Below are 19708 nucleotides of genomic sequence, written 5' to 3' on the forward strand. Positions count from 1 at the left end.
CTAAACGTCACATCTCTGCTGCTCAGCTGTCAAAAGAAAATTCCGCCCGTGTTTCACTTTCTGGGCTCTTTCAGGCGGAGAGCTCGCAACCTCGCAATTACGACGGCACCTGAAGGCAGCGCAGCCTGAAAGCGCACAAAGAAGCTTTTTTTTATTTCCTTTTGGCCTGCATGATTTTTTGGTGGAGTGGTGTTTTATTATCAACTTCAGGGAGCTCTAGCTGAGTTTTTCTTGTGATTCTAGTATTGTTTGGATGCGGTAATGAGTGGCCCGGTGTCACACATGGCTCCCCGGGCGGTCTGGCTCCTTGTTCTGCTGTCTGGTGTCCTGGATGTGCGCCCCTGCTGGGCTTATGACTGTCCGACCATCTGCCGCTGCACCGCCGACACGTTTCAGTGCAGCAGGGACACTCAGCTGGCCTCCCGGACAGCACAAACAACGGTCGTGCAAAGACTGTAAGTAACCCAACTTTTTTTTTTTTGTCTTTACCCATGAACTCACTGTAATCCTCCTGTTGGGTATCTCTGGTGCTTCACACTGAACCCATTAGCGCCCTTGTGATACTTCTTTATTCTCTCTATAGGCTCACAGAGTCTGATCTCTTACTTACTTTCTATTTAATTCTTACTTTCTACTTAATTCTATTTTCCTTTCTGCCGCTTCAATAATCCTCCAAGGACTCCTGGTGTGTGTATTGTGATGAATGTAGTTTTGACAGATAACCCTAATGTCACTTTTTTCCCCCCATTATTTCATAAATATGAATCTAAACTGCTGCACTTATTAATCTTGCAGAAGACTCACTCATCTGCCTTTGAAAGTAGTGCCCACCCACGCCTTCAAGGAGCTGATCAACGTTACAAGAATGTAAGTTATGTTGTATTTTCCAATATAAAGTCTAAATGAATGGGCTTCACCACTTGATTCACAGGGTAAAGTGCAGATTTAGAATATTTTCAACTGAGTTGTGTTGATTCTCCTCAGGGACAAGTCTTATCAGTCTCACCGCATACATGTGATAGGTTCAATGTGTTTAAATTTCATCTGTATCGCAAAATACTGTAGCTTTCTGTGATAAAGGGCATTCAAGTTGAAATAAAAGTCCTTCCTTTTCTGTCATCCCACGACACCTGTGTCAAGGCAGAATGACACGAGCAGCTCGGTGCAGTTTGTCACCGATGACGCACACTTAAAATCATAGCTCCACTTTATTTAGATGATCATGTGTGAAAGCTTTTCCTTTTATGAGTGGTAATTATAACACTACACAATGCAATCAGGAGAGGGGGATAAAAGAAGAAGTGGGAGGGGGGATATGCAGTGCAGATGGAGTCCTTTAATTGTTTCTTGGTTTTGAAATGGAAGCACGGTGATGTTTTCCTTAGAAAAAGCCTCGCCTGATTACAGTAGAGTGGGAGTCTGAAATGATGATTGCAGAAAGAAGACGGAGAGCGTCTTGTAGAGAGAAGTCAGCCATCAGAAAACAAATGTTCAAGGACAAATCAAGAAGTCTTGTTGACTTTGTTTGTCTCCCGGCATCTTTGTTGAGCCCTCCTTTTTAAACATCTTTGCTTTAGTCTTCTTGGCCTAGATACATCCATGATGTATGTTTGGAGCTTTTCCAAACGTGAGGTCCAGCATGTGTATGTGGTGTCCTCGAAGTATGAATTGCTGGTGATGGTGTTTTAATATTCCCCTCCAGGTTTGTGTCCCTCTATCAATCAACTCTGTCCCATTTCTAAAAGAAGTGCATTGAGAAATAAGCCAGGACACAAATCCATAACAAGCACTCTTGCGGCTCTTAACATCGGCTTCACTGAAAGTCTATATTTACTGGCTCCATCCGCAACATTTCAAGGGTTTACAATCTTTTGTTAATCTGCTGACTGATGTGGAGCCATTTCTTTGTGCCACAGCGAGATCTCCCAGAGCGAGTACATCACACGTATACAGAGACATGCATTCCTCTCCCTGCACAGCCTGGCGGAAATGTAAGTGACACTTCACCTGCCACCGCGTGTCACTTTTTAACATGACGAAAGCAATTATTCTTTTGGTGTGTGTTTTGCATTCCATTTAAGCCCCGCAGGATTAGTCTGTCTATTACAAAGCAGCGTGTTTAATCCTTGACTTTCAGAGCGGCTGATGTATGAATGGGTTTTTCTGTTTGTTTGTTGACACCCTCTGACAACAATATTGTAATTACTGATATGTTTCCTCATTTTTATTCCTGCAGCTCTGTGCGGAATTTCAACAGTCTGAGAGTGATTGAAAAAGGGGCCTTCACTGATCTGCCCGAGCTGAGATATTTGTAAGTCTGTCTGCTTTACATGCATTTAAACCCCCACTAATCTTTACAGTTAGGCATTGTTTAAACTCACGTGCCCCACATTTTGCAAAAATGCCAATTTTTGTATTTATTCCAAAGCTAGTAAACATTTTTGGTACCCAAAGGATGAATCCTAATGACTCTAATCTCCTGGCATTTACTCTAATGTTAAGTTGGCATTTTTCGTTTTAAGCAAAATGTCTCAACATGAGTTGGATAGAATGGCATTAAAGACCCTCTCTGGTGAAAATCATATTGTGTTTTTCTAGGTGCTTGAAGACATGTCATTTGCAAAATAAGCAGTTAATGCTATCACCATCTCAAAAACGAGGGTTCAGAGAGCTGGGATTTTTCGTACACCATGTCCCAAAAGTTCATTCTCTCCAGAAAAACAAAGCTCAAAGACTGAATATGCATTATAATCAGTTTATTTAATAACCAGTGTTTCCCTCTTTCACGTTGCTCACGGTGTTCAGTCTTTCAGGCATAAAGTGTACAAGGTTCTTCAGTGTGGATGGTTCTATCTTCCTCCACTCCTGCACAGCCCTAGAGTTGAGCTGTTTCATGGTGGTCGGTGGTGGACTGGTAAAGATGCGACTGTTCAGGATTCCCCAACAGTTTTCAATTGGGTTGAGGTCAGGAAAGTTTTGTGGCCATTCCTCCTTAAGCAGAAAGCCAAGAAGACACTCAGAACACCACTGCTGAGTCATACAGGCAGTGTGACCAAAGGCACCACATTTTCAGTCACAGGCCCTGATTTTTTTGATGGTACTTTTTCATGATCATCTGTATAGATACAGTAGTTTTGGCTGTTGGATGTCAGAGATGATGAGAGAAGACAATGATCAGAGGAAATCCAGTTCTCCCAGTCATTTTGAGCCAGAGTTATTTACTTCTTTGCGAAAGTCAGTCTCTTCACCTTTCGCAATTTGGTGAGTCATGGGGTGCGTTGCCTCTTGTAATCTTTCAGCCCCAATGTTTCTGTCATAAAACGAAGCACAGTGCTCTTAAAAACATCTTCTCCAAGACTGAGTCACCGGCATGACTGGTGTCTTTCACCCTTGGTCTTTCTCATCACATCCTTGACTCTTGCAGTTAGGCCAGATAGAGGTCCTGAGTGAGGCAAGTCCTTGAAGGATCTTCCTTTGCCAGCACTTCTGCACTCATACTTCTGCATACAAGTTTTTCCTGCATCTCAAGAGTAATGGCCTGTGCACAAATCTCAGATGCTGAAAGAGTAGCTTTTCCACCCTTACTCTTGGCCACAGTAACAACGCTTCCAAATTTTGGTTGTGAGTGTTATGCATTTTGGTCAAGCCAGAAATTTATATACTGGGACGATGATAGTTTGATGGTCCAGTACTTGACTGACCAGGTGTAACCCACTTTAGTGACAAACATGTTGTCCAGTGGGAAGAATGAACTTTTGAGACAAGGTGTACATAAGGAATCCATTCTGTCAACCACCAGTGTAGGGATTTCTGTGTTATTCTTCTAGAAATGTATGGCTGAATTGCTCCAATATTACAATTTGCAATTGCCTATCATAGCAGATTCATAGGTGAGCTGGTGTGCTGGGCTGCAGTGAGCAGAGAGAGGTACATATAGAGAAAGGCAGGGACTTCATAGATCTGCATATTCTAGAAGGAGTAGCAGTCTATAGTTAATTCTAAGCTATTTTAGGGCAGTTACCTATTGTAAATAAGCAACTTTGGCACTAATAGATGAGTTTTTAGGGGTTACATCAATGACCAGAAGGAACTTTAAATTTATGATACATACTCATCTTCCTCTCAGGATGAAATGGAATGACTTTAGTGGTCCTGTCTCCTCTTACACTGACACCATGTGTAAATTTCATAGCATCTGTTCCTTTGTTTCATGAGAAAATACTTCATAAAATTCCTACAAGCCTCAGCTTCCCCTTGTGTTACATCCTACTTAGCAAATGCTAGAATGTTAACAAGCTAAACCACCTGAAGATGATGGAAATAGTAAAAAATTCTACTTGCTTAACATCAGCATATTAGCATTGTCAGTGTGAGTATGGTGTTAGCATGCTGACTAAAGCACTGCTGTGCCTCGATCTAACCTCGCACAGGTGCAGCTACACGCAGGTGGCAAACACAAGCACAGCAGAGGCGAATTTAGTCACACATACAAATGCAGGCGACAAAGCACATCCAGACAAATCAACAGTTGTGCTGGACACACCTGCAGAATCACATTCACTCCTACCGGGTCACTAAAACAACAAATTGGCACCTGTACACACAACAAACTAAACAAGCAGCACAGCAGGGACCAAAAAATATCTTGTGATGACTGCAGTTAGCAATGCAAATTATTTCAGTATGGTCCATTTTGATCATTTCTGGTTTAAGAAGGAAAGTTTGAAGAAAGTGTGTTGCGTTTTGATAATTTGACTCATGGTTGGTGACCAGGCTTGTAGGGCATCATTTATCTTTTCAAATATAGAGTGACGTTATGTCCAGAAGGAAAGTCCACCAGTGGACCAAACTAACTGCTGGCAGGTTGATTTAGGACTGAATTAAAATCCATATCTGGCAACTTACTGTTTAATAAGAGAAAATGGCGTCAGTCACAGAGCAGCTGTAAGAAAGAGTGACTAAAACGAAAATACATTTTTTTTCTTACAGTATGGGAATGACATTTAAACAATATGCTTCGTTTTGCCATTATTTAAAGATAATTTTTTTGAGGCTGACGACAGCAAAGGATGATATGAGGTTCGGAGTTTCACAAAATTATTTTTGTGCACCCAAACACACAAAATGTCTGATGTTCAGATGCCACACAATCTAGGAAACAAAATCATTGTTCATTGATATTGATGGTTATTCAGGTCTAGCTAAACCCCGCGGCTCTGTACATGATTTGGGAATTGCAGGATCCAGGGCTCACATTAGGGATTAAAAGTCAAGATTGAATATTTCTATTTTTGTGCATTTCTTCTGAGTCATTTCTCTGTCATTTTCTGCACTTAACAGCAGTTTTATTGTGGTAAAATGTTGAAGCTGCAGTTATACTTCTCATCTTATCTTATGACCTTTATGTTTTATGCAATGAAAAAATGTCAGTCTTTATGTTTTTAGCATTCACTGCTCCAGGTTAAATGTGAAGAAACATGTCAAAGATCATGAGCAGAGTGAAGTGATGCTTTATAGAAGTGGCTCCTGAAATGTCTCCACGATCTAAAACTCTGACATTTTCTTCGTACTTTGAGAATTTGATCCCATCTGCTCTTGATCGTCTGTCTCATCCACCTTTCTTCACAGAAGCATCTCTAACACAGGCATGGTGCACTTTCCAGACTTCACAACTATTTCCTCCATGGCACCAACTATTATCCTGTAAGTAATCCTATTTAAATACGTTGTGCTACAAAACTGGACTAGCGCCTTTCTGCATGCTGCAAAACTACACGATCTTCATGTTGTTGCTCTAAGTGGAGCCCAAGTTGTTTATTCTGGGCCAAGATTTAGTTTTATTCTATCAGTGCCACAATGTCAACAACCCCTTCCACAAACTGTGTTACAGTTCATCAAACTGTGATTTTTTTTAAAATGAATGTACATAATTTTGTCTAACTGATAAGTTAGCCAAATAATAAATGTTATCTATGTGCAGAGAAATAGAGGACAACATGATGATTGACATCATTCCTGCCAATTCCTTCCAGGGTATCACGGAGGAGTATGTTGACATGTGAGTACAGGAACCAAATTCTCTTTGTTACCACATTATCAGAGCAAAAAGCCACAATTTGCCGCCATTCGTCAGGAATGTTTCTCGATGCGGTTTAATATGCTTATGTAATTGAATGCTCAGTTCTGACCTTGATGATAGGAGCTTTTGACGGCAAACTAAAATTTACAACATTGCGTCCTTGACAGGAACCTGGCTAGAAACGGCTTCAAGGAAATAAAATCTCATGCATTCAATGGAACCAAGCTCAAGACTCTGTAAGCATTTCGATAATCAAGATGTTTCCTTTCATACAACACATAACATTCTAGTAGGTTGCATTTAAATGTATTGTTCAGGTTAAAGTCTTTTCTTTCCCAAATCATAAATAACTGAGTGTACCAGTAAACAAACATTATGTAAGACTAAACAAAGATTGGATGCCCTGTTGTTTTTTTCGGTTTGCCCCGTAATGCTGAATGTCGATGGGGACGAGATACACACAGACACCCTGAAGTCTAAAAATAATGCTCATCTTCCTCAGTGTCAAGCTGAGAAAACAAAAAGTTGATGAAAATGGTTTGGGGCATTGTTGGCCATTAATGTGTCATCTTCGATTTTCTTTATTGCAAGTTAAGTGAAAAAGTGCAGTTTGGGCTTTGAGGTCACATGTGTTGCTGTTGTGCTTTGTGTCTTTTGTAGAATTTTGAGACACAACAGGTACCTCAGTCACATTGAAGACGATGCTTTTGAAGGAGCCACAGGTCCGAGTTCTCTGTAAGTCACAGTAGTTAATGTGAATAAAATCACAAATGCCAAGCAAAATGTTACGACTAATCAGAGGTGGAAGTACTCAGATAATCAATATGTTCATACGGGTAATGGATCGCATGAGGAATTGTTTATGAAAGCGTGTTTTAAATCATTAATTTGCAGTTCATCTGCAGAGCTATAAAGCATTTTTCAGCTCATTGGGTGTTACACCCCACAACTCGATTGTTTTAGCTCAATCCCATCATTTTCAGTGTCATGTGTATGGAAAGTTTAAGTATTCATCATGTGGAGTAGGTCTAATCAAAATAAATTCTTTAGATAATTTGTCCCCATTTCAGATGATATGTTGTTCGGGTTAATGAGTATTGCATTAAGGTTTGATTTTGCTTCAAGTTTCTGGAACTCTAGTGGAGGGATGAACACCATTCTTCCACAAGATATTCTCTCATTTGGTGTTGTAATGATAATCAATCGTCAGTATCAGATCTCCCACACATGTTCAGTTGAATTGATATCTGGTAACGGTGAAGGTCAGAGCATTGATTTAACAAAATTTTGCTACTCAAACCATTCAGTGACTCCTCATGCCCTATGGATGGAAGTACTGTCATCCTATAAGGTTCTACTTGTAAACAGCACACTCGCCCACTTGTCCAGAACACGGTGGAGGATTACTCATCTGACCGTATCACTTTTTCCCCCACATCTGTGTACCATTGTCTATGGTTTTTGCATCACTGAATCCTCAAATATCCGTTCATCTGTGAAATGAGGGGTTTATGCACTGCAACCCTACCATCTGATCACGTGTGCTGTTGACTACAGTTTCTGACCCTACTTACGGATATCTTTACGATGGATTTATATGCAGATGTTACTCAAGTCAATACCCCTAATGAAAAACAAACCAGCTCAACAGTTTATGTGAATGAAGCTCCTGCCATCTGCGCCCCAACAATGAACCCACTTTCAATTCACTTGTCACCTCATTCCAAATTTAGAAACAACTGCATTTTTACACCTGCTGCAGAGCATGATTGGATGCCAATTGCTTGACTGACTACGAAGGAGTCTATGTGGAAGCATCTGTGTGTATTATGTTTCACTATTTGCTATGTAAATGTACTGAAATAAAAAGTACAATTTCCCAGTGGAATGTAGTTAGTTAGAAAGTAGCATAAACATGTAAAAACTATACTTGAGCATGTGCACTTAATTTTCCAACACTGGTAAAAAAAAAAATTTAATCTGTTCAATCAACAGCATTAAGGTGATTATATTCGAACTGGGTCATGAAATAAGATTAATATTCATAACAATGTTTATTATTTCATTGTATAAACATGACGGTGGTGACAGCCCGTCTGTGTAAACAACCAACAAGACAGGCAGGACTGCAGAATACTGATTAGTGAGCAAACAGCTAAGTCTGCTGCATATACAGCTCATGAGGTCCCTGATTGCAAGCAACTCTGTGTAGTTTTTTCTCCTTATCTTGCTTATGAATTAGTGTTTGTCGTACTCACTGACACACAGGAAATGCTAAAGATCTTCCTTATGCATGTGTGGGGTCCAGTCTAGTACAGCTGGGTGTTTTTAGATGTGATAAATGTCAAGTTAAAAGTAATCCAGTCAAACGAAGGAGCAAAGTGGATTCTGGATGTTATTTTGCTCCGGTTTAAGAATGTATTCAGTCAGTAATTACAACCTCTGTTCTAACACAAAGCAGCTTGTTATGAACGTGCAACTCTTTAGAGAGACAGCGTAATTTGTTCATTGGTTTGATGAATATGAAAACAATGTAAATTAGGGCTTTGCTGTCACAGATACTAGAGCTCAATGAACACCTGTGGGAGATTTATAAAATTTGCCAGAAACAGCATTTCTTATCACCATCAACAAGACACCAAGCAGCTTACTAGATAGACTGGTTTTGCAACCCTCCAGCAGCGTTTAAATGACACATGAAATTGAATTCAAGAAAGACCAAAGCTCTTCTTGTGGTAGTCCAGTGCCTTAATAAAACAAAGCATTTTACCTGTGCTTATTCTACCTCTCTTCACTGAAATGTATGTCTGCATTCTGTGTGATTCAGGGATGTTTCCTCCACAGCTCTAAGCTCCCTCCCTCCTAAAGGCTTGCGGCAGGTGACGTCTCTGAATGCCAGCTCTGCCTTTGCTCTGAAAAGCCTCCCTCCACTGGAAAGCCTGGCTGAGCTGCTGGTGGCTGAGCTCACATACCCCAGCCACTGCTGCGCCTTCCACACATGGCGTCGGAAACAAAGGTAACCGACAGCCACTCCAGAGATGCAACAAATCCATTCACATCTGCATAAGCAAGCAAAGCTTCGTCCAATGAATACAGATCATGAGCAGGATGGTAATTAACAGCTGAGTTTATTGACTTTTTGTGCTGTCTAACCTTATCCCTTCTTTGTTTTTGTCTAAAGGGAAAGTGCCTTAAAGAACTTTACAAAGTTTTGTGATCTGAGGGAAACAGAAATGTAAGTTAATCCCTTTTAAACTTGCGGTCTGTACAAAAAGTACCATGTGCGCGTGTGTGCGCGTGTGTGTATTTGGGGGGGGGGATGCAACCACCTGACCAAATATTTCAAAATTGCTAAACAGTTGCAATTCATTTGGAAAAAAGAATTCGAGATGTTTAACTCTAATGTACACTTAATCCGATCATTTTCATGTAGCATCCATACTAACCAAAAGGAGCAGAATTAGCAATCAGCCAGTTTATAGAATAACATAATCATTCTTCTGTTGTTGAACTAAGTGCTGTCACTTAAAATAAATATGATTTTAGTTTGATGAGCCACAGTCAGATTAGTCAGCCATTAATAAAGTCCAACCCTATTCGGATAAGTAGAACTTGATTCTAGATGATTTTGATGGAAAGAATAAACCCAAAACTGTGACCGTTGTCCTCACATAATCTTTGGCACATACAAAAAATACAGTTTGATTGAACAGCCTCCTCCTGCCTCTCAAAAATATGATCCATCCCCTTTAATTTTCCCTTCTCTCCCTTACTGCAGATAGTTTTCCTTGATCTATTTTTTCTGGCAGTTTTATGTGGTAATCTTAACATCTGTGTATTCTTCAGAGAGCCCACTACAGATGGCACAAACCTTCAGTATCCAGACATCAACTTTCAGTATCCAGACTTGGAATTTGATTGTCTTAACAACCCCTTCGTCAAGTGCACACCGAAGCCAGATGCTTTTAACCCTTGTGAGGACCTGCTGGGTTTTCCCTTCCTGCGCTGTCTCACCTGGATGATTACAGTCTTCGCTGTGATCGGTAACCTGGCTGTTCTGGGCATCCTGCTAATTAGCCACCACAAGCTAACAATCTCCAAATTTCTAATATGTAACCTGGCTTTTGCTGATCTGTGCATGGGGCTCTATCTGATGCTAATTGCCTTCATGGATTTCCACTCCCAACAAGAATATTACAACCACGCCACAGACTGGCAGACTGGGCCTGGATGTGGCATAGCGGGGTTTTTGACAGTGTTTGCCAGCGAGCTATCAGTTTACACACTGACTGTCATTAGCCTTGAACGCTGGCACACCATCACCAATGCCATGCATGTCAACAAAAGGCTGCGGATGCACCACGTGACGGCCATGATGGGGGCAGGCTGGGGCTTCTCTCTGCTGGTTTCCCTGCTCCCTCTTGTGGGGGTCAGCAGTTACAGCAAAGTGAGCATCTGTCTGCCCATGGACATCGACACACTGGGGTCTCAGGTTTATGTGGTGGCTTTGCTCGTTCTCAACGTTGCTGCTTTCCTGGTTGTTTGCTACTGTTACATCTGCATATATCTCAGTGTTCACAACCCAGAGCACTCCACCCGTCACGGAGACACCAAGATTGCCAAACGCATGGCCGTGCTCATTTTCACGGACTTTCTATGCATGGCACCAATCTCCTTCTTCGCCATCTCTGCAGCCCTGCGTATGCCCCTCATAACTGTGTCTCACTCCAAAATCCTGCTCATCCTCTTCTATCCCATCAACTCCCTCTGCAACCCTTTCTTGTACACCATCTTCACACGGGCTTTCAGGAAGGACGTGTGCCTGCTGCTCAGTCGCTGCGGCTGCTGCCACGTTCGCGCTGACTTCTATAGATCACAGACCCTAGCGTCACACCTGACCAGTACCCAAAAAATGCCCAACAGAAAATCTCACTCGCTTAGCTTTTATGCCTATCACATTAAGATGAAGGGTTGCTTTCTCAATAAAGGAACCGCATGACCTAAATTTTACTCTGAACATGAAAGCAGCATTTGCCAGTATGCTAAAAATGTAGCATTTCCTCAAAATTTAGGTCAAGGTGAAGAGATTGTCAGTCTTGTGCATGGCGGACATCCAATCAGATTTGAACTAGTTTAGTTTGCAAACTGAGAATTTCACCAATCAAAACAAAGAGACCTCAAATTGAAGACGTGTGCCACAGCTTCGTTTCTGCACAGGTACTGAGGACAAAGAAGCAGATGAATGGAGCAGGGATGGAGAACAAAACTAACAAAAAAGGCCAGTTCATTTGCATCGCCGAAATCATATCACTAATGATCCAGTAGAAGTTACATAAAGCTGCACTTCTGCAAGCTGGTGGCACAATATGAGACATTCTGTACTATTAAAATGAGCAGAAATTATTTCTCATTGCAATTATTTTGTCCTCATAAGACTAAGGTTTGTCTTTTTAAGTACAATAATGAAAATGTGATTAAATGAAAGTCTTTGTTTTAGCTCATTAGAGATGAGCTTTAGTGCCACCTTCTGGTTTTTTCTGTACTGGAGACATTTGGACTGGGAGGCTTGAAGAGTGCAAACATGCCAGAGCAGTAACAGCAATGCAGTTAAACCTGGAGCAGAGTTCAAAGAAATATTACTGCTGTTCTGTTCAAAATGTCCTGTATTTGTGTAATAAGACATTTGATTTTTTTCTTTTACATTAAAGTGTATGTCACTTATGTATGCTGTCTTTTTCTTAATGTAGCCCATTTTCCAGTAACATGCACAAATGTATATTCCCCACGCAAAATCTCAATTCAGTGTGCTTTTGAGTGTCCAAAAACTAATGAAAATTAATTTTTCTTTATGAATAAATGTATTTTCCTGACATCAATTGGTATCAACTACAGTTGATTTTGTTGATCAAATCTCTTTCACATACTGTACATATGATAAATATGCATCATTTTAGGGGACTCCGGATCAGAGTGGCCTCGCTCAACACAGACCTGCAGAAAATGTCATCTGATTTATATACCTTAAGCAGTAAGAGATCACATTTTGCTACATTCTGTTCATAAATCCAATAAAACTGTTTCAAAGTTCAACCTTTTTTTTTGTTTGTATTTAAACCCTTCTTACACTATCTAGCAATTTGAAGGAAATACAAATACTTTTTGTGCTATTTGTAAGCAATATTTGAAGCTGGAATACGCAAAGTAACGGACTTGAAAATTTCATACCAACAAAACGACACAAAACCAAGGAACCTTTTATAATGCAGTCCACAGCTTACAGTGTAATTTTGTTGTGTAAATCAGGCTCAAATGAAATACTTTGTTCCTCCTGTTGCATAAGTGGTAACATAATGGAAGAAAACATAATTATGGGAAACAGAGGAGTGGCAACTGGTAATTTTACAGAGAGAAGAAAACTATAGCAACATTTTTAAAAACAAAAGTTTGTAAAAAGTTTTTTTATTACTTTGTAGTTAGGTTAGTCACCACTTGCAATTACACCCCATATATGTTATTCTGAAGCGTAATGAAAATAATTCAATGATCACCAGGGTTCTTATCAAATATTAAAGATGAGCAGTGTTTGGTCTACTTCTGTTTGTTCCATCACCCTTCTTTAATGTCTGATTCTCCTCCTCAGATGACAATAGAAGACTTCCACAGCTGCGTTTTTATTTTCTACTCAATCATAACTGTACTGGCTTACAGTGCCTTATTAACATACATGACAGGAGACTAATAAAAGTGGGAAACAATCTCTTAGTGGGAGACAGATTTAAGTATGAAATGAGACAGAAATAAATCCCAAGTGAGGTGGAGCAGTCTACCAAAGGCAAACATTCCTTAATCATAAGATTAAGGAAAGTGGGCTGTAATATAATATTTCTAATAATATTATTATATTTCTCCTAACTTCAGCACCCCAGTTTTGTTCATTTGCAAACCCAAAATAGCATAGAAGTACAATTTATCTCTCCTTTCCTTGAAAACACCCAATCATTACTCCCTTGTTTACCATAGTCATATTTTCTTCCCTTTTCTTCTTTGAGCCAGCAAGTCTTATCTTCACCCGATTCAACTAAATTGTACGGTAAACTGTGGTACTGATATTTTTCTTTTGTGGATTGTTTTAGGAGACATCATACCACTATCCATATTACTTAGATTTTTTTTTCCACAGAGCTGTTACAAGCTCATTTAGGGTCCATGCACACCACAGTCAAAAAATATATAATCGATATTAGGTTGCACGCTGGCATTTATAATTTGATCATCCTCAAATTAATTTCTATATAGCAGGCTAGAGGGGATAGTTTAGCTTCTGCAAGTGACATGAAAAAGCCGTCTTGATTAATTATAAAAACTGATAATGACAAGAAGGTATCACAAGCTGTGTACAGATTTGCAGAGAACAAAGGATTCACTGAATGAAGCACAACAGTGGTGCGTGTTTGAAGCGTAATTAAAGACATTAGAATGTTTGAAAATCGAACAGCATGTTAGATATCTTCAAAGAATCATGTTCATCATGACAGAGGAAAACATATTCGAGGTCAAACCATGTTTTGCTCCACTAATAAAGAAAACTGTTTTAATCAAAATATAATACAACACAAATTCATGCTGTTTGTTTTAGTAAATTGGATTCACAAGCAATACTGTAAGTAATTGGCTGGAACATCATAAATGACTTGCGGTATTGCTCTGATAATTACATAATGAAAAAAAAACAAGTATCAGTAATTTTGCACAGGGGTTTCTTAACTGCCTGCTCTGTGAGTCAAATTAAACCACCACCAAGAGGTCTAAATTTACTGATTGTCTTCCCCTATTAAATTGGGGTTTCCTTTTTCGGCATGATTATCTGATGTGTTCAGGAGGACCAAAGCTCATTACCACTCTGCTTCCCCGACAGCTTTAGAGAACACGTAGTCCCTGCCTCTGTAACACATCACTCCGTCTTTCAGATGAAACTTCCAGCGGTTCTTACTGCGGTGAATCTGAGACAAAAAAAAAAACACAACATTCACAATATTAGCAGTTAATATTGAGGCTTTGTTGAGAGGAAAATATTGACCAGTCGAGAGATGAAATGTTCTTACTTTGTCATACTGACAAACAATTACATTGTCAGTGTCAAAGAGATCTGGGATGTCTTGCTCAATCACGTCATCACCTGAATTCAGAGGGTCCTAATCAGCAGAAAGTACAGGCAATCAAAGCCAGTGTTTATTTCATTTAGTGGCAAGACAAAAACCACAACTTGTGAATATAAACTCACTCTCTCTTACCTCCTCCTCTACATCAGCGAGATCATCTGCTCCCTCGCTGTCACTGCTGGAGGAGATGCTGTTACCATCACTGCTTCCATTTCCTTCCTGCAGGGCCTTTATGGCCTCTGCATTGATTATACCCAGAAAGTCATTCTCTTCCAGGGGAACCCCGTCTCCCTCCTCGAGGTCCGAGTTGTCTGCAGGGCCATCCAGCTGAACGATGTCTGACAGGACGCTGTAGCTGTAGTCCAGGTCAAGCTTAGCAGGAAATGCAAGAAGAAAGTTCACGGTTAGGCCGTGACAACGTTCAGAGAGTTGAAGTTGAAGTGGGACTAACTGCTCTGGTAAAAGTGTATTCCATGATTCATTATTAAACACCTGAATTGGTTCAACACTGTTGTACTGCATTCAGGCAGTTGCAATTTCAATCCAATTCATGCTGAGGACTTACAAGGTTTAATTTGAATAAGTGTGGTGAGCTTGATGACGCACAACTCATTTCGTAATACATTCAAAGGATTATTTCATATTAAGTCTTTTAGTATTTTAACAACTTGCTATTGAAATTCTAGAAAGTTGGGAGGGTCGTGCCAATACAAACATTACTGTCAATACTGATGCATGAGACACAGAGATTTCTAGTTTTAGATTTGGTCAGGTCAAAAAAAAGCTTGATCCTACACTTAATACAATATACCGTAGCTCAATGTCTTTCATTACATCCTTTTAGCTGGTAAACACCCAGATTTGATTTAAACTCCTTGTTAACACCGAGTGGCCCCCCTTTAAAGAGACATTTTGAGGAGTAGACTGAATGCCCTTCACATTAATCTGTAACTCTTGTAAATACAAAGCTACAACCAGCAGCTTATTAGTTTAAAAAAAAAAAGACTGGAAACTCACTAAGAAGAAATAGCCACAGACACAAGAGTTAATTAAAACTAAAACATTTGCTTTTACTTATCAATTGTTGAATAGACTATACAGTATATTTTAATTAATGAGCTTTGGAAGCCCAAAGGCAGACTTTGTTGCCTTCTGTGTGGATTAGAGTCAACTTTACAGCTTTTGCACACAGTACAAGTTTTGAGAGCCAAAGTAGCTGATACCCTGCTTCAACTTTTTATGTTAACTTTCTCAAATTGGCTGTCTGCTCCAGCATACAGCTTGATGAGCATATTTTGTCAAAAGTGGAACCACTCATTAAATACAACACAGGATAGAACAGATTCAGACTGGTTGTCTGGTTTCACAGGTGCTCGATTCTCACCCGTTCTGCTTTCCCCCTCTCCTCCTCGATGGCCTGTTTCAGGATGTCATCGACGTCTCTGGTCTGTGCCGTCTGTGTCAAAACCTCCTCGGCGCTGATCTGGAAGTCGAATAACTGAGTGCTGGGTGAGGCGGTCATACTGAGGTTCACAGGTTCAGGTTGTGGACTCAGCTCAGTTTCCGCCAGCGTGCCCTCGGGCTCTGGAGAGAGCTGGGGAAGGCAGCTCTCCTGACTTGGGGCTAAACTGGTCTTTGGCTGTGTGACAGAAGAGGCTGGAAGAGAGGACGGCTCTACTTCATGAGGAAGAATGGGATGTGGTTGGACTGCAGCTGGATGGGATGCAGGAGCTTCTCTTCTTTCAGTGACTTTCTGTGTGGGGTGGGAAACAGGCTGCTGACCTGCCGGGGCCTGAGTAACCACAACAGGAACGTTGACTTTGTAAAGCTGACCTTAGTGAGACAAAACAGAAGAAGAAATGTTCATTCTACTGCTCATCCAGTGTAGTAAATAAAAGAAGGCTGGTAAGAGTGTAAGTCAATGCGTACCGGAGGCTGTTTGTAATGTGACTCCTGCTGGTATCTGCACGGGGTAAGCTAACGCAGCAGGAAGAGAGAAAGTAGCAAGTGTCTCTGAACTGTTCTGCAATGAAATATGAGTAAAGAAAAATACGATTCAGTATATCTAATAGTTATTATGCACAGTAATCTTCTACAAAATATAGGCTTAGCAACTAAACACGGTGTTTCTAGTCTTCCAGTTAAGCAGATGTAAGGAATGTGACTGGGGAGAATATTAAACTAATTAACTAACTCATAATAATTTTCCTCCTACAAGAAGCTTCACACCTGACTGTGGCAATCAATCGCTGGTGAAAAGTTATTGAAAATTTAAATGCTGCTGAAGTATAATGTTGGAATATTTCAGATGAGTGACACCAAATAAATGACAAATATCACAGTAAAAGCAAATCAAACCTGAAAGCAGATTCAACTCAAGCAGCTGGATTTTTTTTGACTTGCCATTGCTATTAAACCTGAATTTAACAAAAAATGAATTACCATACCCAAAACATATAACCTAAAGTTTCACAATAAGAAATGATCCTGCTTGTAAGCTACAAATAATTACACTTTTTATGTGTTTTAATGTCTGCCCCTATTATGAAGAGCCATATGAAGGCAGTGAGGTGATGTAAATTTTGCTGACACTTGCCTTGACTGGGAAGCTGTGGACGTTCTGACTGGCAGGGATGACAACTGAGGCTGAGAGCAGAAATCAGAGCAAAGCATGTAATACCTTCTCTCTGAATCACTTCAGAGAAAAATGTTTTAAGTATTTATGTCCATATGCATACCAAAGATAACTAAATTAAAAAGTAATGTGCTGGAATTGCCGTTATTTCACACACCATGTTGTTTCCCCTTTCAGGATAGACTGACAGTAACAGAACTACTATAAAAATACTGTACGCTTGACTAGCTGCAGTAATAAAGCAAAGAATGAAGATGTTTTGCTTGTAAGCCGATAAGTTTCTAGCAATATTGGGTCACCTGTGAGCTCCTGATCACTCTGATTGTAGCTGGCAGGGAGCTGGAGCACAAAGTTGGACGAGTTGATATTGTTTTGCCTGAAGTCTTCCATTGCTTTTGACTGCATCATCTTTGACTCCCAGAGCTGCACAACAGAAGACACAGCAATACGTCTACCTGCTATAGCGCATACTTCCTCCTTGAAGTATGCGCTTGAGCCAAGATGTGCATCATATGCACTGAACAAAAATACAAAACCAACATTGGGGGGGGGGGGGGGGGGGGGAATAAGTGTCTTTCTTGCCTTCGCACATCTTTACAAAAAGTGTGGACATCATGGAAGAACCAAGTATGCACTGTATCGGAAATGATAATGGGCAGATAGAAAATGGGGTCATAGACCAAAAAAAAAAAAAAAAAAAATCACAATTCTGGAAGGAGTCTCAGAGTTAATGATGTTGTTGATGCAGCTTGGGGAATGATGTCCCGCTCTTTGTAAAGGGCTCAGTGAGGAGGGCAAACGTTTTGATGGACGGGATCATGTTGTCTGACACGCACATCCAAAGCATCATGCGGCAGATGGTCTGTTGTACCACGCTGTCTGAAACTACTTCTTAGATGTAAACGATGAAGTTGTGGACATCCTAGTGTCTGGCTGTGCCCTTAAACGACACACAGCAGTTTTTTTTTTCTTGTGACATTTGAATAAAGTTGCCTTTTAGGGTGGCTTTTTGTAGTCACTGGACAAAGGGGTCCCTGTGTACCTTTAGAGTCACACCAGACAAGGGTATGGATTAACTCAGTGGTCAAGAATTTATCACCAGTGAAACACTTCTCTTGCACAGTTGAGTAAATGTAACCTTTTTCTCACAGTAACAACATCTTATAATCAACAAAAATGCCATTTTCATGCTGCATTTACGTTTTTGTTCGGTATTTGTGGGTTAAAAAAATGACAGTAGTCTTAAGTGAAATACAACTCACATGTCTCAAGTCGTCCAGGACCCGATCTTCAAGCCCTTCATCCAGGAAGAGCTCCCTCATACTGTCAATCACATCATCAATAATGGACAAGTAGAGTTTGGCCTGCAGTTGTTGGCAAAAAAAAGTCAGAAGCTGTTTGGGAGGATAAAGTGATTCACCACAACTAGTTAAGTGCGTATTATTATAGGCACAAGAATAAATTCAATTCAAACACCTGCCATTGCTGTGTTACTGAGTGCTGGGAAATCCAGACTACCTCCACGTAACTTAACATGTCAATGGCATGTCCATTAGCCTACATATAGCATGTCAGTAACCTGTAGTGGAGGGCTATTCCTGCAAGTTAAATGACTATTTTCATTATATATTTCATGCTAGACCCCACACTGTGTAGTTCAGTCAGTTTAAAGCATAAAAAACCGTAATCCAAGTAAAAATGAGTAAAAACATTGTCAGACAGACTTCATAAAAACACAAAACTTCGTCGTCTCACTGTTACTAGCATGACGCCATAATGGATCAGTTTTTGTGAGGAGTTTGGCTTAGCAAACCTGAGTAAATCTGAATTACAGCGCTGTGAGTTATTGCAAACACACAGCCCGGCTTTAGCCTCAGAACAAACACCCTCCTAATGAATAGAAATGGTGTTTTCAGTGTGATATTTATTAGGCTACTTCACGGTTAGCCATTACAGGCCCGCACACAACACTTCTGTTATTAATTAGCATAATTAGCTAAAGTAGCTCAAAAGTAGCTTAGCTCACCACTGGGCCTGTGTTTGTCAGCATGTTTCAGGGGGAGAAAAACAGCTGCTGTCCGATTGTAGTGGACTTCCATCGATTTGGAAACATAACACAAAGTAATGGTGAAAAGGAGGGATTGTGTTTGCCTTAAGTGCGCACACAGGTGACAGTAATGAACATCAACCTCCATGGAGAGACGTGATTGGAGGAGCAGAGGGCGGAAGTCATTCAGTATTATGTTACTGAGGTTAAAAAACATATAAAGATAACTAAACATGCAATGAAACTGTTCAATTTGATTGAGAATTACGATCTACAAAATAAGGCCTAGCTCTATGTTTTGTTGTTTTATTTATTTCTTTTTTTATTTAGCTTTTTTTCCTTTTTGCTTTGATTCTGTTTCATTCTCTGATTGCACTTCATATAATTCTGAAGAACTGCCTCTTCTAATATATATATATATCACTGAAAGCAACTGTTCATTACAAAAATGCCTCTGTGAATATGTGAAGATTGTACTCCACAATGTTTTGTTAAATGAATGTCAGTAAAGGAGGAGGGGGGGGGGGGGGGGAAGGTTGCAAATATATCCTGATTTTAGTTTCCTGCATACAATAACATAGACATAGCAGACTGCAATCTTGCTATCTTACAAAAACAAGACGAGAGCTTTTGGATCCACCTTTGCATATCATTCATTTTACCATCAAATCACTTAATTCATTTTCAACACTTGAGGAGACACTGGATGTCCCCTGCAGGGCACCAATAGCAAATGTTAACCAAAATAAAGACATAACACATACAGACATTTTGTGTTCTGGCTACTT

The 19708-nt window shown here is 40.1% G+C and overlaps 2 protein-coding genes across 2 annotated transcripts; one reads left to right on the forward strand and one right to left on the reverse strand.

The window, feature by feature from the left end:
• Positions 1 to 26: 26 nt before the first annotated feature.
• LOC110961852 (lutropin-choriogonadotropic hormone receptor-like) lies at positions 27 to 12169 on the forward strand. Its single transcript, XM_022209622.2, is given in 12 exon segments — positions 27 to 455; positions 796 to 867; positions 1917 to 1991; positions 2237 to 2311; positions 5629 to 5703; positions 5981 to 6058; positions 6247 to 6315; positions 6740 to 6814; positions 8907 to 9095; positions 9261 to 9314; positions 9926 to 10994; positions 10996 to 12169. Coding segments are annotated over 12 exon segments (2076 nt in total). The 5' UTR covers positions 27 to 261; the 3' UTR covers positions 11047 to 12169.
• Positions 12170 to 13566: 1397 nt separating this feature from the next.
• gtf2a1l (general transcription factor IIA, 1-like) lies at positions 13567 to 18923 on the reverse strand. Its single transcript, XM_051960206.1, has 9 exons — positions 18900 to 18923; positions 18136 to 18237; positions 17173 to 17296; positions 16835 to 16884; positions 16168 to 16261; positions 15623 to 16071; positions 14371 to 14610; positions 14182 to 14271; positions 13567 to 14079 (listed from the first exon to the last, which is right to left on the reverse strand). Exons 1-9 carry the CDS (start codon positions 18921 to 18923, stop codon positions 13972 to 13974), a joined length of 1281 nt encoding a protein of 426 aa, XP_051816166.1. The 3' UTR covers positions 13567 to 13971.
• Positions 18924 to 19708: the final 785 nt, after the last annotated feature.

Source organism: Acanthochromis polyacanthus, chromosome 15, assembly GCF_021347895.1.
Source record: "Acanthochromis polyacanthus isolate Apoly-LR-REF ecotype Palm Island chromosome 15, KAUST_Apoly_ChrSc, whole genome shotgun sequence".
Taxonomy (NCBI): Eukaryota; Metazoa; Chordata; class Actinopteri; family Pomacentridae; genus Acanthochromis; species Acanthochromis polyacanthus.